General features: G+C 41.0%; 1 protein-coding gene and 1 long non-coding RNA gene across 3 annotated transcripts in view; one reads left to right on the forward strand and one right to left on the reverse strand.

Moving 5' to 3' along the window:
* Nucleotides 1–22,051, forward strand: part of LOC111561326 — a 27,919-nt gene extending 5,868 nt beyond the window's left edge. Inside the window, exons 2-3 of the long non-coding RNA XR_002743785.2 lie at nucleotides 7,568–7,680; nucleotides 21,631–22,051. This is a non-coding gene — a long non-coding RNA (uncharacterized LOC111561326). The remainder of the gene's footprint in view (nucleotides 1–7,567; nucleotides 7,681–21,630) is intronic.
* STYK1 (serine/threonine/tyrosine kinase 1) overlaps nucleotides 854–24,287 on the reverse strand; it is a 44,647-nt gene continuing 21,213 nt past the window's right edge. For both annotated transcript variants that reach the window (XM_019834514.3, XM_003988414.6), the window contains exons 2-10: nucleotides 17,322–17,466; nucleotides 16,515–16,649; nucleotides 13,842–14,108; nucleotides 12,842–13,023; nucleotides 10,171–10,254; nucleotides 7,613–7,821; nucleotides 5,780–5,820; nucleotides 5,073–5,169; nucleotides 854–2,574 (exon numbers count right to left, since the gene is read on the reverse strand). In XM_019834514.3, coding sequence (XP_019690073.2) covers nucleotides 2,370–2,574; nucleotides 5,073–5,169; nucleotides 5,780–5,820; nucleotides 7,613–7,821; nucleotides 10,171–10,254; nucleotides 12,842–13,023; nucleotides 13,842–14,108; nucleotides 16,515–16,649; nucleotides 17,322–17,367 — 1,266 coding nt within the window. In that variant the 5' untranslated portion in view covers nucleotides 17,368–17,466 and the 3' untranslated portion in view covers nucleotides 854–2,369. The remainder of the gene's footprint in view (nucleotides 2,575–5,072; nucleotides 5,170–5,779; nucleotides 5,821–7,612; nucleotides 7,822–10,170; nucleotides 10,255–12,841; nucleotides 13,024–13,841; nucleotides 14,109–16,514; nucleotides 16,650–17,321; nucleotides 17,467–24,287) is intronic.

Here is a 24,287-nt window from a genome sequence, read left to right on the forward strand (position 1 = left end):
TCAAAAGCCCTCTGTTTGTTTTATCCAACGTCTAGAACAATGCCTGGCACAGTTGGCCCTAACACTCACCTTTTTAAAAATATTTGCATAAATACATAAGTATTTTGTAAATTTGACTTATGTGAACAGGCAAGAAACAACGAGATTCCATAGGACTTTATCATTTTGTGCCAAGCCACTCTATCTCCCTTCTCCCTATTGCAGCTTAACACCCATTTAAATCCTGAGGAATCATTGTGGTATTCCTACAGATGCAAGAATCATTATTCAGTTGAATGACTCATCATGACTCCATCAGGATTCCAACTTCTACAAAATTTTCAGCTGCCAGCTATGTTTCCTATGGCAGCCTTAGATGTCCCTCCAGAGCACCCAGAATATTCTTTAAAATCACAGATAACTTGTTCAGATAAATTGTCATCATCATGATATTTTCAGTATTTTTAAACAGTAGGAGGCTGCTATCATCATCCAGAAGCTCACACAAAAATGATGACCTCGTTATTTTAGTCATGTGAGACTTGTTTAAAAAAATGTCTTTAACATTTATTTATTTATTTGAAAGACAGAAAGCGACAGAGTGTGAGCGAGGGAGGGGGAGAGAAAGAGGGAGACACAGAATCTGAAGCAGGCTCCAGGCTCTGAGCTGTCAGCACAGAGGCCAGTGCGGGACCCGAACCCACAAACCGGAGATCACGACCTGAGCTGAAGTCGGACGCTTAACCAGCTAAGCCACCCAGGCGTCCCTGTATCATACCATCTTTAAGCATGTCCTGCCTTGCAGTGTTACTGGCAGACTGAGGTTCTCCTTTTGGCTACAGCAGATTTTAAATGAAATAGATATGAGTAGGAAGGGAAAAAATAACGAAATTACCATTTATTGAGCACATAGGTGCCAAATATTGTCCAAATATGTATATTCTCATTCAGTCCTCACAACAACCCTGTGAGGTAGGTATTATCCCCATTTACACGTGAGGAATCAGTGTTCTGGCAATGTAGATTATCTCTTGAATTTTTCTGTTGACATTAATTTCCATTTATTTACTTTCATGCTCCCTATGATAGAGATTTTGGCAGCTATATACTAGAAAATCCTATTTTTACCCAATAAATATTAATTTAATGAAGTTTCACAGTACATCAGTGAATGATTGAAAATCAGAAACTACCACCCTTCTGTCTCAGATGACATCGTTTTCTAACCCTTTTAAAGACCTTCTGGACTACTAAGCATTCACATTTCCTACTTATTAAATACATAGTACAGGTGACCCTTGAACAACACAGGGATTAAGTGCGCCAACACCTGCACAGTCAAAAATCTGTATATAACTTTGGACTCCAAAACTTAACTAGTAATAGCCTACAGTTGACCAGAAGCCTTACCAAAAACATAAACGGTCAATCAACACATATTTCGTATGTTCTATGTATTATACACTGTAATCTTACAATAAATAAACTAGAAAAAAAGAAAATGTTAAAATCATAAGGAAGAGAAAATACATTTACAGTATTGCACTGCATTTATCAAGAAAAAAATCCATGTGTAAGGGAACCCACACATTTCAAACCTATATTGTTCAAGGGTCAACTGTATATTCATTGTCAGCCTAATGGACACTCTAGGCTCAGTTTCCCTAGTCTTATGGGGACCAGGAAGCTAGTCTGATGAACAATAGACGTTGAATGTTCTTAATCATGAAAGGACCCCTCCAGCTTCTAGTTAAAAGTATTTCCAGCAGAGTTCACTTGTCTCATAAGTAGATAAAAGGAGACCATCTTTCTCCTATCTGTACCCAAAGGGAAGCTCACAAGTTTGCCTTCCTGGTCCTCCTCCAGTCCCGCAAGGATGGACCAGGATTGAAGAACTTTATCTCCTTCCTCCACCACCTCTTTGAAGGATGACCTTGGTCCACATCTATACTCCTTTTAATTCTCTTTCTCATCAACTTCTTTGTCAGCTTTCTATTCCCTCAGCTGACTGCAACTTCTCTGGGCCCTGTAATAAGTTAGGTAGAGGCATGCTTCAAGAGGAAACCAGCCTGTGGTGGGAGGGCCAGCTTAGGAGTGCAATGCCAGACAAACACTGGAGATTTCCAAGCCCTTCTTTGCAAAGCTACTATCCACCACCGTCTACCCTGGATCTTCAGGACTGAGACAGCAGAGGTGAAACTGTACTCCTCAGTCTCCATGGTAGACAGTGTGGAGAGCCTCATCTCGCATCACTTCAGGTATCCAGGGAAATGTGTAGGGGAAGGTCCTATTTCTCCCTTTGTGTCCCGCTAGAAAGCTATTTTCTGTTCTTGGAGGAGTTCTTTTCAATAGGATGTGATCACCAGTCAATGTTTCGTGCCCGAGGATCTTCAAAGGATGCTGTAGCTGTAGGAGAGGCTCTCCAGGCTGATACCTGCGACAGCTGCATACAGCTCAGGCACCACCAGCTCGGGCACTTGCAACACAGCCTTGTCATTGGCAGATCGAGCGGCAGTTTCGAGGTGTGAGTGTAGCTCTTTGAGTGAAGGGCGGCTCTCCTCACTCCAGCGCCAGCAAGACTTCATAAGATTGTACCTGAAAGGGGAGCAAGAGAAACCGACTTCCTTGACAAGGCAAATATTTGAGGAACACATCTCTTCCAGTAAAACTTAACAACAACCACCACCCCGCGATTCTTCAATCTACTTCTCATTGTCCTCTTATATTCTTTCCAGGGAATAATATTCCTTTCTTTTCCTAATACTAAATCTCTTAACATCATCTTCTCATCAGGGCCCTTTTTATAATAGGAATGACTGGGGGCATCTGGGGGGCTCAGTCGGTTAACCGTCTGACTCTTGGGTTTCCGCTCAGGTGATGATCTTGCGGTTTGTGGGTTGGAGCCCTGCATCAGGCTCCACGCTGACCATGCGGAGCCTGCTTGGGATTCTCTCTCTCTCTCCCTCTCTCTCTCTGCCCCTCCCCTGCTTGCTCTGTCTCTCAAAATAAAGAAGTAAACTCCAAAAAGAAAAAATTATAGTAGGAATGACTGAGGATTTCTCAAACTAGAATCGGTATGACAAAGCAGTTGTTTTCATTCTATTACCAAAAACTCTCACAAGTTAAGTGTTTCTCATCTTTAGATGTTACTAACTTGTAGCATGACAGGCCATGGCTATAGGGTGTCTCCCAGTAAAAGCTACACTAAGCCAGGAAAATAAGAAATAGAAGAAGAAGAATACAATAAGAAGAATAATATGATTCATATTATTTTGAGTAATCTAGTTAATTAGATATTTCCTTTCATTAACCCAGGCCATTTCCCTCTTTTATTATTTAGCTTCTCCAGGAAATTGCCTTAATCTAGATAAAAGTACTTACCACCTTCAGCTGTCTTCTCTTCAGCCCAGTTTACAAAGAATGAATAATGTCTGTTATCAGACACTTTTTTCATGTCTCATCCCTCTCAAGAACCTACAGTGGCTTCCATGTAAAGCCGACATCCTCCCTGCTAGCTTCTCTGCCTCAGAGACCTTGCCTAACTGAACCCTCTCCTCCAGCTAAGTCAGTGTCTTGCAATGCCTTAGATGTGGTTTTTAACACCCAACTCTGTCTTTGCTGGTGCTATGCCCAATTCCTCGAATACCCTCTCTATGGTCGTCATTTCCTGCAGGTTTGTTTTAGGTCTCAATTCTTCTGTGCAACCTTCCCTTAGAAACCTCAGCCCACACTGCGTCTCCCATACTCCTTACTGTAGTACAGTGTAAAAGATGCCAATTTAATAACACTGATAACATTTAGCAAGAACTTATTTATTTTATAAGGCATGGTAGTGGAACTTAACATGCATTATTTTATTTTAGCCTCACAATAACATTGAGGTAGGATTATCATTATACCTATTTCAAGAAAAGTCAACAATGTCCAGTAAAGTAGCAGGACTAGGAGGGAACATGTGTCTTTTTGACTCTATGACTTGAGTCTGAACTTTTCATCATTCTTTTATATGGCCTCCCATTTTATGTTGATTTTCATATTGCTTTTAGATATCTCCTCATCCAAATACTAAATTCTTGAAGATCAGATACTTTATTGGTTCAGTGTCTCCCCCCCCCAATATAAAGGACAGCTTTTTACACATTAAAAAAGCCAACAAGAAAGCTTTCAACAATCATTCCAGTGTATCCAAGCAGTATTATTATACTATATATATGCATGGGTGTGAGTGTGTGTGTGTGTGTGTATATATAGTTATGATATTTAACACTTATAATCTGCTTGATACAGTCACTGTTCATTGATGTGAAACTCAAGTGATGGAAATTTACCCTTTCAACGCTGAAAATGTATAAATACCAATAATTTTATAAGAAATGTATATTAATATATTCTCCCCTGACTTCTTATAAATATTTTAACCTTTCCTTATATTCTTTAACAAACCCTTTTTGTACTTCATTGGTTTTGAAACTCTGTGTGTAATTTTTAATTTTTCCATTTTCTGCCTCTGCATTGGCTCACCAGCTGTCCCTTTCTGCTGACATTATTGGCTATTCCTCCCATCTTTCTAATTTCTTCCTACCCTCCTTCTTCTGGTTGACTTCCAATTTGATCAGAATTGGGAAAAATAGATAGTCCATAGTTTTTAAAAGTTAAATGCTAATGAGAGCCAGTGAGTAACTCTAGGAGAATGGATTTTATGGCAGCCATATTAGAACTGAGGCTGGTAGTCTCTGACTGATACATTTAGACAGACAAAACACTACTATATTTGTGTTGGATTTGGTCCCCTCCTTACCTATTTTAGAAGGTTCTGAAAGAGCTGAACTTTATCTGCTTAGAACCCTCATATAGTTCTCAGTAGTTGCTTCAACATTGTGTGTGTGTGTACACAGATATACACACACATATACACATATGTAAATATATATGATATATGAGCAGATGTAGTTTACCTCATAGGTATGTCTAAGGCTGTATATTTGCACATAAAGGACAGATAGGGATCATCTGAGCCACTTTAGAAGGGCAAGATCGACGGGGATCAAAAAGGCATTGTAATGAGAGGAGAGTAGGTCCTAAAAGCCACTTACATGGTATGCGTGCAACTACTTGGTTTCTTCATAATTTTCCTTCTTTGGAGATGCTGCAGGATGCTGGTTGGAGGAACTTCAGGATATGGCGGTGCCCCTGTTGGCATGGAAAAAAAGGAGAGCAGCAAGGGGACCTTAGGTCCTCTAGAATACCAACTATAACGTGACTCTTCATGCACCGGGGCTAATTGCCTGCAGAAGGTGGAGCCAAGGGGAAAATACTAGAGACAATATAAGTGTTCCTTGGTGATCAAGTCAGGACACAGCTTAGAGAGTCTGGGGGGTAGAAAAGGTGTTTGGGAGGAAAAAACCTGAAAATTTAGGATAATGTTGAGTCTTTACAAAAGTAACAAAGCAAAGTGAGAAATGAGACGTGCCCTCTACTCCCCAAGCACGGGAAAATACTGCATTTTCTCAATCAAATGGATTAATACATCTCAGGACAATACATTTATGTTTATACAAAATCACCCTTGGAATTATTCTTTGGACTTTAAAATGTGCTTTGGAATTGGTAAAGTGTTAAGGAAAAGAAAGCAAAAAAAAAAAAAAAAAAAACTAAAAGGATGAGGGGGATTTCATGTCAGCCCAGTTCAAACCTGAGATTGTAGGGAAACCTCTCCTCATAGAATATGTCACCCCCCACTCAAATAAACATACTTGGATATTTGCATCCAGGGACATACTACTTTAGGGACCCTCCTTACCTAGAGTCACCATCTCATAAAGCAGGATCCCAAAGGACCAGCTGTGAAAGAAACAAAGCCATTTACTTAGTTTCTATTTCTGCCTTTCCTAAAGAGAGCTCATTTCAACTCTCAGAGGTCTTCAAATAAGAACCCTATAAAGAAGACAATGAAGGGGAAATTAAGGGCGTCTGATAACATAAGCAAAGTAATTAGAAAGCACTGCTGCTCAATCCCCTTCAAGTCTAATCTCTTTGTGGACTGCCTTTATGTCTCCTTTCTTCTACATTTCACATTAATGGATGTTTATTATTATTTACTACAGTGTGTGTGTATTTATGGAAACACACAAACACATCTACGCAAACAAAAAGAAATGACCCTGTGCATCCTTTTCATCCTTTCCATTTCTTCCTGCTGAAATTCTAACCTTGCTTCTTAGCACAAATCCCAGTGAGGCTTTAATCATTTATCTACTATTTCCTCAATAGCTCTAACTGCCCAAACCTAGGAAACACATTAACAGAGCAAGCGTTACACATAATGGATTGAATAGATATTTGCCGGAGCAATATGATTTGAGAGATGTATATTTCACTATTCTATAACATCATCATTAAACAAGCAATATTTCCCAGTTAAACTTATTACTCCCAGACCCCTATTGAAAAGCAGATGTGAGTGAAGCAGCAGTGGAAGTCTTTTGATTGACTCACCATATTAACTGATGTTCTAAATTTTTTCTGCTGCTCACAACATTCAGGCTAGTAAGATATTCTATATTACCCCTCTGTGCTTCTCCAAGCGGCTGAATTATCTGGTTACCAAAAACCAATCATGATTCTTTACAATACTGTTTATGCCATCATATGTATCAATGTAATTATGTAATCAATTAAATATCAATGCAAAAAAAATGCATTAGCTCCTGAAAACTAGGTTGGATGCTTTGAAAGTATTCTATAAAAATAAGCTGCTAAAAAGAAAGTGTTGTCCAATTGTGTGGGAGAGCCAACAGTAGAAAATTGGAAAAAATAATAATCAGTGTCTGCAGTCAAATTGCTTCACCATTTTTTCAAGTTTCTCACTCAGAATCATCTCACACAAAAACTCAAAAACAATGTATTATGCATGCTTTTACACAAGAAATACAATGTATAACTTCATTTAGGAGGTCCATCCTCATAGAAAAAGCCTTGGCCCTCCCCTAAAAGACCAATCAATACATACATATTTATATGTTTTAAGCCAAAATAAATTATTTGAAGTATGTATATTTCTTTTTATTTTAATAATTACTAGTTTAACAGCTTTTGATTAAGCGGACCTACCTCCTTCAGATAAAGGGGACTCTACTAGATTAAATCCTTGGATATTGGTATGAATAATCTTTTCATTTTTCTTTTCTCTTTCCTAATTATGGCTGCTAATCTAATACAGGAGTCATACTTTAAAAGACACTAAAAAGGACTGTAGCTAGATGCCCAATATGAGCTCTGTCACAAAACACACATTTCCCCTTGAGAGTCTGTCTGACTTCTAAATAGAGATTTCACATGTAGACATAACTGACAATAGACACAGTCATGGTCAGGGACTATGGTCAAGAAGGGAAGAAGTCTGGGACACGTGGGTGGTTCTGACTTGATTTCAGCTCTGGTCATGATCTGGCGGTTAGAGAGATCAAGCCCTGCATCAGGCTCTGCACTGATAGCAGGGAGACCGCTTGGGATTCTCTCTCCCTCTCTCTCTCTGCCCCTCACCCCATCACGCTCAATCTCTCTCTCTCTATCTCCCCAAAATAAATAGAGAAAAAAGAAGGGAAGAAGTCCAAAGAGCAGGAACAAACCGTACACATCTCCTCTGATGCCAGCTGGTCTCAGCAGAAGCCGTTCTGGGGCGAGCCACTTGAGAGGTATGGGGTAAGTAGCTGGGATGGCCCCTCGGGCATGGACTTCATAAGCCAGGCCCAATCCACAGAGCTTAGCAGTAAGATCACATTGGATCAGGATATTCCTGGCTGCCACATCCCCATGGAACAGATGCTTATCCTGGAGAAATTCCTGTCAGCATAAGATAAAGACGGATCAGCTGTCTGAGGTCATGGCTCCAGTCACAGACAAGGAGAAACAGTCCTAGGAATCCTCAAAAAGACAAGGACATTTTCAACTCTGAACAAGCCTCACTGATAACGACATATCACTTCCAAGGCACTCTAATGAATCGCATATTTTTGCACTGTGTTTAGGATTACCAAACTGAACAAATAATCCGGATAGCTTTAATAAGGTTTGGAAAGTATGATCACCCGCTCTGAGTCAAGCTCTAACTCCTGCCTGATTTTACATTCCTCTCAGACAGGACCCAGCTAGCTATCAGAAAAGGAAGCCGGTTTCAAGTTTCTAGCAGCAATCACCCAAACAAGGTAATATATACACAGTGAAATTGAGTGCCATACTAATGAATTTACACAGAGCTTTATATCATCTCATTTTGTCCCTAAAATAACTAAGGTGAGTTAGGGAAATATCTTTGCGATAAATCTAAATGATTACGTAAAGCCACACCGCTTTGAGTGGTAGTAACCAGAACGAGGTATTCTAATTCATAGGAAGTACCACAAATTCTAATAATTCTCAAGCCAGGCTGCAGATAAGAATTAATTCCCTGAGAGCTTTTGAAAAACATACACTTTCCACACCAGCTGTACTTAACCAAAATCTAGGAAGAGGAACCTGGTAATCTTTATTTTTATGAAGTGTCACAATGATTCTAGCACACCCAACAAAGCATTTAAAAACCATTGCACCTGGATGATGCTGATTTGCTGCAATCCTTCCCCCCAACATCAGGCTATTCAAGGTTTAAGAAGCTGAAAATCTATACATGACCAAAGAGCTAGAGATTGAGGTCTATGACTGCTAAACAAGAATGATATTAAAAAAAAAAAAAAAAGTGAGAGGGTAAGATGGTCATTTCCAGTCCTTGATGATGAAGGAACCAGTGACTGGCAGTTTTCTGTCCCTGTGAGGCGAAGTTTTAGAGCAAAGAAACTATTAAAGAATTAAAGAATGTCGTGACTTTGTGGTTGTTAAAATTAAGAAAAAAGATAGTATGATATTGCCTTGTAACTGGTAATCTTGAACCTGGTAACCTGGTCAACGCATCCGTGTGGGGCACCACCACAGTTGTGGCTCAGAATACAAGGTAGGCTGTATTCTGACACCCAGACTTTATCAAGGGGACATACCAATTAGGCCTTCCAAACGCTGTAGACAATATTCATTTATACATATATACTACTGCTCTTTCGCACCTCACTCCTTCTTTTCTAAGCTTTCCCAGATTCCATTTATCCCTGGTACATTTCACATCTCAAGGAGGCAAGATATACCAAACACTTAAACTAGTAGCCTCACAGACCCTGATTTTCTATACCAAATGCTAATGTTAAACACTATTATCTAAATAACTTCATAGAAATTGTCATCTAAATTTCCTGGTTAATCCTGACAAAGGTACATTTTTTTTTCTCTTAAATCTTGCTTTATTTCTCTTACCTCTTTATCTAAGTTGGTTTAAAATGAAGGAATGATCTCACTGTTGCCCCTTCTGATATCTTCTCTCCCACTATTCCTTGTTCTTTTTGAAGTTTATATACTTCCTATCACATTTGGTATCAAAACAAGTCTCCAACCAAACGTGTCCTGAACTAGTCTTTCTTGTTTTTCAGGTACAAAATTGTACACTTCCTTGTGGCTCTGCAGCCTTTCACCCATTTGGTTTCTCTTCCTGTGTCTCCTCCCAAGTTGCTCATTATTTGCCATTTTATATCTCTTCATGTTAGTATATATGAGAAAGTAAGAGTATAAAGCATCTAACTCTTGGCCCTGAGTTTTGACCTTTAAGATTGAGAAACCCTTGTAATGTCTATTTTATTTTTGAGACACAGAGACAGAACATGAGCGGGGGAGGGGCAGAGAGAGAGACACACACACAGAATCCCAAGCAGTCTCCAGGCTCTGAGCTGTCAGCACAGAACCCGATGCGGGGCTCAGACCCACCAACCGCGAGATCACGACCTGAGCCAAAGTAGGACGTTCAACCAACTGAGCTACCCAGGTGCCCCAAGACTGAGAAACCTTTTAAAACCTGTCCTGTTCCTTCTACAAACCCTAAGTTGACTACTTTCTTCCCAGAATTACCCATCTTGTAGTATATTATCTAAATAATTTCATAAAGAAAGAAGCGAAAACAATTTATCAGTGCTTAGATTTCTGCCCCCTAGCTTCCATTTGATTTTCTCTATAATGTATACCCCATTTGGAAATATAAATATTAGAAATATGATTTCAAATACCAGGCTAACAAGAAACATCCATACTATCTGTGGTCATTTTGCCCAGCCTTACCAAAGCCTGGAGGACCTGCCTTCCGATGTGATATACTTGTTTTTCTGTGAGATCATAGAGAAGGCCATCCATGGTCATCACATCCTAAACAGACAAAGATAAAAGCATTATATCAGAATGACGTGAACAGATTTGAAAAAAAAAAAAAAGAGAGGCAGAGATATTCTCTTTTTTTAAGTTTTTATTTAAAGTCTAGTTGGTTAACACATAGGGCAATATTGGTTTCAGGCACAGAATTCAGTGATTCATCACCCACATATTACACCAGTGCTCATCACAAGTGCCCTCCTTAATACCCATCACCCATCAAGCCCATCGTCCCCCCGCCCCCACCGCCCCACCGCAGCAACCCTCAGTTTGTTCTCTATAGTTAAGAAGCTTTTATGGTTTGCTTCCCTCTCTTTTTTTCCCCCTTCCCCTATGTTCATCTGTTTTGTTTCTTAAATTCCACATATGAGTGAAATCATATGGTATTTGTCTTTCTCCGACTGACTTATTTCATTTAGCATAATATGCTCAAGCTCTATCCACATCATTGCAAGTGGCAAGATTTCATTCCTTTTGATGACTGAGTAATATTTCCTTGTACACACCACATCTTCTTTATCCATTCACCAGTCAATGGACATTTGGGCTCTCGCCATAGTTTGGCTATTGTTGATAGTGCTACTCTAAACATTGGGGTGCATACGCCCCTTTGAATCAGTATTTTTGTATCCTTTGGGTAAATACCTAGCAGTGCAATGGCTGGATTGTAGGGTAGTTCTATTTTTAACTTTTTGAGGAACCTCCACACTGTTTTCCAGAGTGGCTGCATCAGTTTGCACAGTTTGCATTCCCGCCAACAGTGTAAGAGAGTTCCCCTTTCTCCACATCCTTGCCAACATCTGTTGTTTCCTGTGTCGTTAATTTTAGTCATTCTGACAGGCATGAGGTGGTATCTCATGGGCTTCTTTTATTTGTATTTTCCTGTTGATGAGTGGTGTTGAGCATCTTTTCATGTCTGTTAGCCATTAGTATGTCTTTGGAAAAATGTCTGTTTGTGTCTTCTGCCCATTTCTTACTGGATTATTTATTTTGTGGGTGTTGAATTTAATAAGCAGAGTTCTTAAATGCAAGTATCAAGGCAAAAGAAAAGATACAAAAACATAGGGACTAAGATTCAAGGAGAGGCTAATATCAGAGATTCTCAGATATGCAGAGAAGTACAATGATTTACTGGCCTGGAAAAACAATACAGAATGTAGATGAATCACAGAATGAAGGAAGAATAGAATAGCAGGTAAGAAATACAAATATATATAAGACTATCCCCTGGATAAAGCAACAATTTTCCTGGGATAGTGTGTGTGTGTGTGTGTGTGTGTGTGTGTGTGTGTGTGTGTGTGTGTCAGAGAGAGCGATAATTAAGCACATTAATCCAACACATCATCATTGAATGCCTAATATGTGCCATGTTCCATCTTAGGACCTCAGAACACAAGAGGGAGCAAAATAAACATATCTGCTGCCTTCCGGATCTTACAATGTGACAAACACGTGTGAATCATAATCAAATAATCATGCATAAATATATGCACCATGAAAGTCATGGAAAATAGCACATGATGGTGACAAGAAAAGATCTGAAGGATGAGTGGACAATGACTATGCAAAAAAGAGAAGGGAGAAGTTTGGTGTAATGAGGAAAGCATGTTCCAATGGTCTAAAATAGAGAAGCATAATTGTTTTGAAAATAGAAGCTAGTGAGGTTAGACCAGAGAACAAGTTACAGATGGATAACCTCTTAAAAAGATTTAGACGCCTAAAGACTTGCACATCATCCTGTTTGTACCTCGTTTGGATGAAAACAGGGTCCCTTTATCATACACAATTAGTAGTAAAATAATCGGTCTATTGACGAGGCTTGATTAATATTGAACTTGTCCATTGGTAAGTGAGGAACTAACTAGGAAAATGCAGCACTTCAGAAAGACGACTATATAGAGAAGTAGGAAAATTGTAAGGAAAAGAACTTGCATTTTAGTCTGGAAATTTCTGAACATTTAAATTTTTTTTAATAAGAATTTAAAGTACAAAACCTTTCAAGCTGATTTCGCCTCATCCACCCTGGCATACTAGAGCAATGTTACGGAATAGAAGACACACTTAAGACTAACAGCAACAAAATTACAAGAAGTACTAACAAGAGTTTTTACATGCATAATTTCTGTTAATTTTCATAATAATTTATTTTTATCCCCATTTTACAGATTCAGAAAATTCAGGCTCAGAGAGGTGGCCTGCCCAAAGTCACACAGCTAGTACGATGCAAAGCGTAGAGTTCATATTCTAATCTGCACTGCCCAATCTGGTAGCCATTAGCCACATGTGGCTATTTAAAAGTTTATTATTTAAAATTAAATAAAATTAGCAATTCAGTTTCTCAGTCACATCAGCCACATTGCAAGTGCTCCATAGCCGCATGTGATTAATGGCTACCATTTTGGACAGAGCAGATACAGAACATTTCTATCATCATAAAAAGTTCTATTGGATGGTGATACTCAGTCATTCTGTTATGTTACTATAATGTCTCTCTGCTTCGTCATTTGCCAGGCTAATTGACATGTGAACAGCTAATCAGTCAAGTCAAGCCTTTCCTTCCTAGCACCTCTACGCTACCGCTTACCCGCCGGCAGGTCCAGAGAAAGCTGAGCAGGTCTCCTTGGGCCACATCCTCCAACACCATATAGAGCGGCAGCCCTTCTGTGCAGCAGCCTTCCAGCTGTACCAGGTTCTTGTGCTTCCCCAAGTACTGATAGAATTGGATTCGCCCTAAGAAATCCTGCACCTCATAGAGCCCAGCTGGTTCTGCGGAGGACAGGAGAGCGATGGGAAGTAAGCAATCAGAACATTACCAATAAAATGGGAGGTATGAGGGAGGAAGCAACCTCAGATGGCAAAGCTCCAAAGGAGAGTAAGTATAGACAAAAAGTAAATAGAAAGGGAACTAATTAGAAGATAATCCTCAATGTCACTGCTTTTTTGTCAAAGCTAACATAGAATCATAGGTTTTAGAACTGGATAGGCTTTCATTTGCCTAAATAGACAAGTGTTCACATTCAAATATGATCACTGCCTAGGCCTTTGATTAGTATTCTTGTTTATCCTATCCTTGTTCTGTTGTATCTATCCCCTATTACTGGCCCATATGAAAGAAAAAAAAGGGAAAGAGGGAGGGAGGAAGAAAAGAAGTAAGGAAAGAAGGAAGGAAGGAAGGAAGGAAGGAAGGAAGGAAGGAAGGAAGGGAGGGAGGAGGAAGGAAAGGAGGGAGGGAGGAGGAAGGAAAGGAGGGAGGGAGGAAGAAGGAAGGGAAGAAAACAGTATTAGGGAAAGTGATAGTGCAGAAAAAGAAGGAACAACTTCAAAATCCTCATGCAAGCAATATCCATATGAAAAACTGACTTCTAGCAGCCTCAATAGGCAAGCTTGAGCTAGGGAAGGTCCCTAAAGAAAACATTTCGGCCTCAAGTTTTCACTTTCTATTCCCTTCTTATTCTGCACACAATGGTGATCCCAGCTATCTGTTGATTAGTCTTCATGTCGGCCAGCTTGTCAGCATTCACTGTTGAGGGCTCGCAGTGGAAACGTGAAAAAGGGGAAAGGAAGTCAAACACTTCTCCTTTTACCTTTCAAAGCCTTGATGACAACACTCTTTGGCTTAGCAGGGTCCCCAGTGTACATCTTGGTTCGATAGATGGCTCCATAACTACCACTGTGGATCTGCTCCAGAGAATCACAGAATTGCTCCCGGGGCACTTGCAGCTTAGCCAGAGCATGAGTCATGGTTTGTAGGAGGCTTTCCACTGATGTCTCTTTAAGTGGCACAAACACGCTTCCTCCATGACCTGCTGCCTCCAAGCTTAAGCCCCTAGATGGAGGCACAGGGGCAATGCCTAGAACAAAAAGATGATACCAACCACCGGTTCCCTACCCCAGGGACTCCAGGAGAACAGAACCTGGAACAAACTGGCAAGGAAGTCCCTTTAGCAATTTTCTCTCTGCCCAATGTGAGGATAACTTCTGAGTCTTCTCTGTGGACCAGCATCAATAGCAACCTTTCTAGAATATTTATAATAACCCCATTACTTCTAAGACAACTCAAGATGGATCTCTGGAAAGTGGCAATGACATTTCCTTTCTGTCTCTCTCAGGATTATAGTTCAGTATAAGTATACTATGGAGACAATTAAGGAAGTTCCTGAATAGGTACTCTACCTCCAGGTACTTAAAGGTAGCGGTAGCTACCAGTAGGGGCTATTGATTAAGTCGATCAAATGGCTTTTAAAGGTGGAGAGGACGGTATGGATAACTCCTCAACTCCAAGCCATGGTTATTCTTCCTCCCTTAAGATGTTCCCAAAGTTAGTTATTGCCTATTTCCTATAGCCTCAGTCAAAAAAAAAAAAAATCTTCTGGTATTTTCCCCTTTTCTTAGTCAACTTTTCTCCATTGGAAAAGAGAAATTCATTCTTCTCATTAAATCTCCATTCATTCATTCCATCTATTCGACAAATATCACATGTTGTGTGCCAGGCATTGTTCTAGGTGTTGCAAATAGGCAAAGTCCAGATTCTTACGATTACCCTCTAATGGTAGGAGAAAGGAAGCAGATAATAACAAACCAGGTGATGAGTGTTATGAAGGAAAATAGCAAAGTCAGAAACACCAATGATGCTATTTTACATTTGAAGGTCAGGAAAGGGATTTCTGATAAGATGACATTTGAGAAACGCCTGGAAGCAACTAAAGAGCAAACCATACTTGTATTGGGAAGGATATTCTAGACAGAGGGAACAGGAAGAGCAAAGGCATCAGGAAAGAAGCATGCCTGACATATTTAAGGAAGAGAAATGAAGTTAGTACAGCTGGAACCATATGGGATAACTGGAGAATTATATGAGACAAGGCCAGAGAGTGCCCAAGTCATGGAAGGTTATTGAAAGAATTTTGGCTTTTCTAATTCTAAAAAGAAAAAACATTCTATTTTGTTTCAAGGAGAGAATGTCCAGGACTGACTTAGGCCTTAAAAGAATAATTCTGCTGTCCTGTGGAGAACAGACCATAAAGGGATAGTGGTAGTAGAGAATCCAGTTAGGCGTGTATTACAAGGATCTACGAGAGGTGAGAGCTGCCTCGGTTTATTCTGAAGATAGAGTTGACAGGATTTGCTAACGGATTGGACATGGAATGCAAGAGAGAGACGAGTCAAGGAAATCTTCAAGATTTTAGACTGAACACATAGAAGACAAGGCTTGCCATTTACTAGTAGAAAAGACGATTGGGGGAGGACACTTGTGAGGGAATTGCAGGGCCTTTGTTCTGGGCATATTACAAAGATGTGCATCGGATCCAAACTACAAAATTGGTGGTTTAATATAGGAATCTGGAGTTCAAGGGGGACTAGACTCAGATCAGAGAAAGTGTTTGAATCCATAAGACTGAAAATGAGATTGTTTAGGAAGTGACTACAGATTTAAAAGGAAAAATGAAGTGTTTCGAGAAGGAGGAGGTACAAAACTGTGTCAAATGCTTTTGACAAGCCAGGATGAGGACTCAATATAGCTGTCAGCGGTGATCTTGGAAATAATTGTTTTGGCAGAGTGGTGGGGATAAAAGCTTCGGAGAATGTGACAAGTAGAAGTCATCAGAATGAGTTTAGACAACTCCTTTGAGAAGTTTTTCTGTAAGTGAATTCAAAGACAGTGGGGATAAAATGTAGAGAGGGATTGAGGACCAGCCACTATACAGTTTCTGATCACTGTCGGGAATTTTTTTCCTTCTTTTCACCCTTAGTTTCATGTGAGCTAAATCTCTTGCATTATATGCTTCAGGACAGGACATCATCTCCTACTTAACACTTCAGAGACTGCTATGAAGGCTACCCCTCTTCATCACAGAGTCCAGGAGCACAGAGCAGGGCTGGGATGTATTACAGAGTAAAATGTCATCCTTCAAGGCTGGTAACAAGGCCTTGGGCTTTACCTACTAATCTTCCTTCCCAATATGTAGACACTCACATGGCCAAATAGTTGATAGTGCAGTAGGAAAAGAAGACAGAAACAGGCCACATGAAGCTTCTCTTGCCTATTGTAGTTTCAACTACCAAGCACATAATGAGTTGCTACTCATGACTTCCTAGAGAAGAGCTCACCTCCATTCAACTCCACAAGAGGGGCCCCAGACCTCCTCTCCCACAGCAGGGACCTCACCTTATAGACGTGGGCTCACTGACACTTGGGTCTTACTTTCTGTAATCTCCATCTTCCTTGAGCCTCTCCCCAGCCCCACTTTGAGTTTTACCTTGGAGTCCAGGAGACTGTTGTTGAGCTCTTTGCCCTCTGATAAAAAGCCACAGGATGACCGCAAGAAGGATGAGGAAAGTGCCCACCAGAATGGTTGGGATGATGATGATCTCATACTGCTGCTCCCGGACAACTGGGTAGGAAATCAAGCAGGAAAAGAAGAGATTGAGAAAGAACCCCAATCTGATATTCACTCAACTTCCCCTATCCACCCGTTCTCAGCTCCTCATACATGAAACGATCATCTCTTCCTTCTTCCCCTCTACTTGCATCCAGTGGAACCACTACAGGGAGCAGCTCTCTAATCAGAGACCCCAGTGTCCCTGCTTCTCAGCCTATCAAGTGTGCTCTGTGCCTCATCTTCCATTTTTCCTGCTGGGGTTAAGGATGCAACATCTGGATCTCTGGCACTTGCCCCCCTCTTCAAAGACAATGACCTGGGCACCTGGGTGGTTCAATCAGTTAAGTATCCAAATCTTGATTCTGGCTCAGGTCATGATCTCATGATTCATGGGACTGAGCCCTGCATCAGGCTGTGTGCTGACAGTGCAGAGCCTGCTTGGGATTCTCTCTCTCCCTCTCTCTCTGCCCCTCCCCAGCTCGAGCACTCTCTCTCTCTCTCTCTTTCAAAATAAATAAATAAGCATAAATAAAAAAGAAAATGACCTCCTGTGTGCCCATTCCTTTATCAACACCGTCTTCATTTCTACTAGAAGTCATCTCATCCTCCTTCTAGAATCTGTGCAGACCTTAGTCTCTGTCATCCTAGAATCAGAAGATAGGCATCTGTGGTGTTTGTCCTTACCACACAGCTTGTCACTGAGACTGCATTCCAATAGCATTCGTGTCATGACCCTCTCATCTCAGCCACACAGCTGTCCACTTCTATGCTTGGCCCTCAGAGAATGCACAGGGCACCACTGAGAAGAATTCCCAAGGACTGAGTTGTTCTAAAAAACATTAAATGGAGCATAGACAGTTTTAAGACACCTCTATAGATCATTAGGAATTAAGTACATGACTACCTGGAACTTTCTGAGTCATCCATTCATCTTAGCCATCTGCCTGATACTCAAGTGTGAAGAACTTTATTTTTTCCTGGCATTTTTCCTTTTTTCTATTATAGAGGAAGTATAGCCCTGATCTGGCTTCATCCTTTCATGCCATTATTTCTCAAATTATTTCAAAGGCTTCCTTTCTACCCAAGACCGCTGCTCCAATGCTTGAGTCCATAGTACCTGTCTGAGCAATTGTGGTCCACAGGCAATGTGGGAATGATCTACCTACCCTATGATCCTAAGCAGGTTCAGGGTTCCTGGGTGGCTCAGTTGGCTAAGCATCCAACTCTTGATTTTGGCTCAGGTCATGATCTCACAGTTTGTGGGATGGAGCCCTACGTTAGGCTCTGTGCTGACAGTGCAGAGCCTGCTTGGGATTCTCTTCTCTTCCCTTCCCTTCCCTTCCCTTCTCTTCTCTTCTCTTCTCTTCTCTTCTCTTCTCTTCTCTTCTCTCTCTCTCCCCCCCCACTCTCTCTCTCTCTCTCAAAATAAATAAATATTTTTTTAAAAAATCCTAAGCAGGTTTAATTTTTTTTCTGAGTATTACTTATTTTTTAATTGGACCTTCCCCTGCCCATTATATATAGACAGACACAGGCATTCATTCTAACAAGTAGATAGATTAAAGGGATTATTGCAACCAAGCCATCTTCTTTCTCTTTCTAAAACTATATATATATATACATATATACGTATATATATACGTATATATATATAATAATAAGGTATTTTACCTTATTTTATATTTTATATTACCTTATTTTATTTTATATTTTACCTTAATTTATATTTTATATTTATATATTTACCTTTATTTTATATAAAATAATAAGGTAATAAGGTATATTTTATGTATATATAAAATAATAAGGTAAAGTGATATACCATAAATATCTTTCTCCCACCCCGTCATTCTCCATTTATCCCGGTCCCAATTCTCCTCCAAGTAAACGGTAGTTCTTAGTTTCTTGCTTATTGGGCCACGGATGCTTTATGTACATCACTTTTAATTCTATATCATCAGCATATATTTGAAATTACACGTCCAAAAACTTGGTTCTTTCTTTCTGAAGAGAACTGGTGGTTACCACTCTTTCATATCCATCTACAAACCTTATTTCACCCTTGGTTAACAAGAGTCTTCCCTGGTTCTAGTCAATGCTGACTGACCTGGAAAAAAAACAGTGGTGTTTTTTTTTTTTTTCACTGTCTAGGTGATCCTAAGTTTATGATCTAGTTTTGCAGTGATTTGATAACGAGGTAAAACTTTACGAATCAGAGCTGTAGCTTATATAATATTATACTATACTGTACATATGTGCTATTCACCATATTAGGTGGTCTTTTACTACATTGTCTGATGTGCTTTACTGTTGGTCCTCATAACCACAATGTGACTTACGGAGGCAGAGTCACTTAGTGCCGGAAACACATACAAAGAGACCTTCCAGTTCCAGCCACACCCCCTTTTCACTCTTCTTTACGGGGAGATGAGAGTTAAACAGTTTTCTTACCACCCAGAAGAAAGACAGGTGTGTGGTTTGTTGACAAGAGCCCGTGCAAACAGAGGAGTAGCCAGGAAGAAAATAGCACAGAGGAGAGGCACCTGCTTCTCTGTGGGCTTGTGCCTACAAGGGGATCTATGCAGTCAATGAATTATAAGATAACAACATCCATCTCATTTGGTTATAAGCCAAAAAGGCAAGGTGAAAAGGTGGTTGAGAACGTTGCCACAACTCCACAAGACCCCATGGAAGGAAAAGCCCTGGGACGGGGCCAGAATCAGAGAGCCTCGAGAAGGTGGAGAAGGAGATCTCAAATAATAAAACACTGGCTCAGTCAGGTGAATTCAAAAGCCGTTTGAAAATTTCTCACTGCCATTCTCATTCTTGTTTTCCTTTCCTCTTACTTCCCTTTCAGGGCATTATCAGATGTAATTGTGTTCGTCCAGGGAGCAGCCAGTTAAACGAGTTTGGCTCTCTGGGGAATGTTCTATGAACATAATCTCTCTTAACCACAGTACCAGTAAGAAAAAGTCAGTCAGCAGCCAGCCCCGACTTACGAGCTCTGCCCAGAAGCCAAACCATGCACCCACTAATACATACTGAAGGAAGAAATGTAAAGGCCTGTGTGCGCATGTATCCTCACTTAGAACTGCTCATGGTGGGCCAGATGGTCAAACATACCCACACCCAATGACTCAAATCCACGCCTAGACCCTGGCACCTACATATCACACTTATTACAGGGCACAGTGTGGTCATTTGGATACAATATGACCTTCTATTACATTTTCTGAACAAGGTTCATTTGTGTGTAATTTTATTTGCGCATGGATACTTTAAAAAAAAAATTTTTTTTAACATTTATTTATTTTTGAGACAGAGAGAGACAGAGTATGAACGGGGGAGGGTCAGAGAGAGGGAGACACAGAATCCGAAACAGGATCCAGGCTCTGAGCTGTCCGCACAGAGCCCGACGCGGGGCTCGAACTCACGGACCGTGAGATCATGACCTGATCTCGACCAAAGTCGGCCACTTGACCGACTGAGCCACCCAGGCGCCCCTGTGCATGGATAGTTTAAAGAAGCTAGGTTTATTAACAACTAGAAGCCCAGTGTGATCAGATGCTGGAGCAAGGAAACACATGTATAGGGCTATGGTGAGGCCCACTCAGTAGATAGTTTTTGTATGATAAGCTCTTTCCAATTATTACAGTTTGGCTAGAGACCTATGGAACATACCACATGAGTCTAGAATTTTTAAGGTATACACACCCAAGCATACCTACCCACATATGCATGGAAGCCTACAGAAGAAACCTTACCACTTAGAGCCCACCAAAGCATTTATTTTTTATTTTTTTTTATTTTTATTTTTTTAAATTTTTTTTCAATGTTTATTTATTTTTGGGACAGAGAGAGACAGAGCATGAACGGGGGAGGGGCAGAGAGAGAGGGAGACACAGAATCGGAAACAGGCTCCAGGCTCTGAGCCATCAGCCCAGAGCCCGACGTGGGGCTCGAACTCACGGACCGCGAGATCGTGACCTGGCTGAAGTCGGATGCTTAACCGACTGCGCCACCCAGGCGCCCCCCACCAAAGTATTTATATCAGAAGATGCTCATATTTGCCTGTAGCGACAATATTCCTCTCTACATCGCTCTCTTCTCTGCAGTTTATATTCAATTACCACACGACTCTGCCTGCCCAGTGTGTCAACGTGAGAAAACACATGCCTTGGTGCCCAAACCTTCTAGGATGACTTTTCCTATTGGTTAGCTTCTAACCTATGTATTAGAAGAATGTTCTTGACCAACATTTCTGTACAATATGACGAATACTCTATCCCCTTCTATTATATCTAGACCATTTTCTGACTGTGTTAAGAAAAAATATATAGGGGCGCCTGGCTGGCTCAGTCGGTAGAGTGTGCGACTCCTAATCTTGGGGTTGTGAGTTCAAGCCCCATGCTGGGTGTAGAGATTACTTAAAAATTAAATCTTCAAGGGGCGCCTGGGTGGCTTGATCAGTTAAGTGTCCAACTCTTGGTTTCGGCTCAGGCCATGCTCTCACAGTTCATGAGTTCAAGCCCCGCATTGGGCTCCACGCTGGCAGCATGGAGCCTGCCTCAGATTCCCTCTCTGCCTCTCCCTCTGTCCCTCCCCTGCTCTCTCTCTCTCTCTCTCTCTCTCTCTCTCAAAATAAATTTTAAAAAATCTTCAAAAAGAAAAAAATAATACTGGCTACTGCTTCTTCTCCTTACCTAGACTGTAAAATCCTCACGCATGTAAAACATTACCCCACAGTTCTCTCCTTGGTACCATGTATCACTAGGTTTTACTATATTCAAGCCACTGGAATCAAGGATCCAGAAAAGCTGTGAAATTGTTTATTCTGATCATTCTATTCAGTGGCTGGAACATACGTACATAGGCTGCCTATAGCTTTCACATACCTATATCTACAATGCCAAATCCCCTCAGACAGGCCTCTCATTAAAACAATATTATTGCCTCACTTGTGGTTATCATTCTTTACTTTCTCTCTTCTCAGTTGCTTCTTTCTGTCGGCATATTGAAAAGTGTAGCTCCCTTCTTGAACTGAGAACCGAGAGGAGGAAACAGCACGATGAAGAAAGAGATACAAAGGAGTATGAAATGGGGAGTACAGTGCAGCTCAAATCTTCGCACGATTAGAGTCTGGAGTTGAATGACTATAACTGAAATTAAGCTAACTATTTAACGTAAACTCTCCAAACCCTCATGCATAGGCACGATGCAAGCATAACACCACGTCCCCTCTCTGTCTGTTTCATTACACACAAAGACAGTTCTATTTCCAAGAATAGTGCAACCCCCACGAGCCACACTTCTGTCCAGTGAGCACAACAGTCTCCCAGATATGATCAGCAATTTACTCATGGGTGTCCAGAAGAAACTCATCTTACCAAAATACATCTACAAATAGAACTTTATTTGTTTATGATTATTATTTTATTTATTTATTTTTTGAATATGAAACTTATTGGCAGCTTGGTTTCCATACAACACCCAGTGCTCATCCCAACAGGTGCCCTCCTCAATGCCCATCACCCACTTTTCCCTCCCTCCCACCCCCCATCAGCCTTCAGTTTATTCTCAGTTTTTAAGAGTCTTTTATGGTTTGGCTCCCTCCCTCTCTAGCTGTTTTTTCCTTGCCCTCCCCCACGGTCTTCTGTTAAGTTTCTCAGGATGCACATATGAGTGAAAACATATGGTATCTGTCTTTCTCTGCCTGACTTACTTCACTTAGCATAACACTCTCCAGTTCCATCCATGTTGCTACAAAAGGCCAGATTTCATTCTTTCTCATTGCCAAGTAGTATTCCATTGTGTGTATAAACCACACTTGCACCCCAATGTCTACAGCAGCACTTTCAACAATAGCCAAACATGGAAAGAACCTAAATGTCCATCGGTTGATGAATGGGTACAAATAGAACTTTAAAAATTAGATCCATTCTCCTGCACTCCAACTGCCTAAGTGTTGTGAGAAATCACTTGACTGATCTCCGTATAACATCTGGTCCCATTCCCGTAAGATATGGTTAAACGTTACACCAGCCTCCACCCTCAACCTTACCACCTGTGTGCTCCAAGGTCTTAGAGGGCCACAGACAATGACTGCATGTCTGTCTTCAAACTGTACCCAGAAGATAAAGGTAGAATCAGAAACTTTCCCCCAGTACTCCCCAGATTATGGAATCTTGGATCATTTTCTTTGTTCATTTTCCTGGATTTGATCTCCATCCTAAATCCCTTTTTGAGGGAAAGGGTCTAGTTTCCAGGACTGGCGATCTCTCACTGTGAGCATGAAGGTCCAGAAGGAGCTAGAACTCCCAGGAGACAGGGCACTGGCCTGAGAATTGGGACCACCATGCAACGCCCAAGGCCCCACCTTTCTCCTGAAGCACACTTGCCAGAGGACAGAGTACAGGCAAAGGCACACTGGAGAGGTGAGCCTCTTTCGATCCAGAGGATTTGGCTAGTGTAGACAACTTGCCTTCTGCCGGGTGATATCTCCTAGGGTGGATGAGGCACAGAGAAGGGGAGGTCACCCAGAGGGAATCCCTTGTCCTCCTGTTCTCCTCAGATACTGAAGGATTGTAATTGTTCTGATCCTCCCCCTCTCCCTCCCCCACCTTCCTAGAGACCCAGGGCTTGAAATGCACTTTGAAACCATTAGAAGAGAGGCTCCCATGGTGCTTGGGAATCCTGACCTTATTTAAACAAAGGTCTTGTAATAAGGAGACTGGGTGTTATCAGCTTTTCTTCCTTATTTTTTTTAATGTTTTATTTATTTTTGAGAGAGCGCAAGCGGGGGAGGGACTGAAAGAGGGGGACAGAGTATCTGAAGTGGGCTCTGAGCTGACAGCAGTAAGCCCGATGCGGGCCGATGTGAGATCATGACCTGAGCCGAAGTCAGATGCTCACCTGACTGAGCCACCCAGGCGTCCCAGTCTTCCTTCTTATTTTAACGTGTCTGCAGAAATTCCTAAAACACATGTACGACCCAGTAGAGATGAAGAAGCCTAATTTGTATCCTGGAAGCTCCCAAAAAATTTGCTTTGGAGAGGAGTACTGTGATTGCAAGACAGACAGGCCCCTTAACATCTAAGTAAGAATCGCAGTAACACTACCCACCCCATGAGGTTTTTAATATGATTGCAGAGATTAATTTTAGGTCCTTTGAGGTGTCGCCCAAATTCAACACATTTTATTTGTATTATAATTATCATTCTGTTTTTCACGTTCTCGATTCCATAATTCTCCATCTACCACAGGCAAACCTCAAAAACCCAGAAATGATATATCCCAAATTAGACATTATCTCGCTGATTGTTTTCTCTTCCTGAGATTACCAATCAACAATTTCCCCAGCCCAGAATAAGGGTTCTCTTTACTTTTTATTTATTTTTTTTAGTGTTTATTCATTTTTGAGAGAGAGAGAGAGAGAGAGAGAGGCAGAGAGAGGAAGACACAGAATCCGAAGCAGGCTCCAGGCTCTGAGCTGTCAGCACAGAGCCCGATGTGGGGCTCGAACCCACTGACCCGAAGAAGATGACCTGAGTCAAAGTCAGTCGTTTAACTGACTGAGGCACCCAAGCACCCCGAAAAAAGGTTCTCAACAAGGGAAAAGCCAAGGACACACAACTACCACCCCGCTCTAAA

Source organism: Felis catus, chromosome B4, assembly GCF_018350175.1.
Source record: "Felis catus isolate Fca126 chromosome B4, F.catus_Fca126_mat1.0, whole genome shotgun sequence".
Taxonomy (NCBI): domain Eukaryota; kingdom Metazoa; phylum Chordata; class Mammalia; order Carnivora; family Felidae; genus Felis; species Felis catus.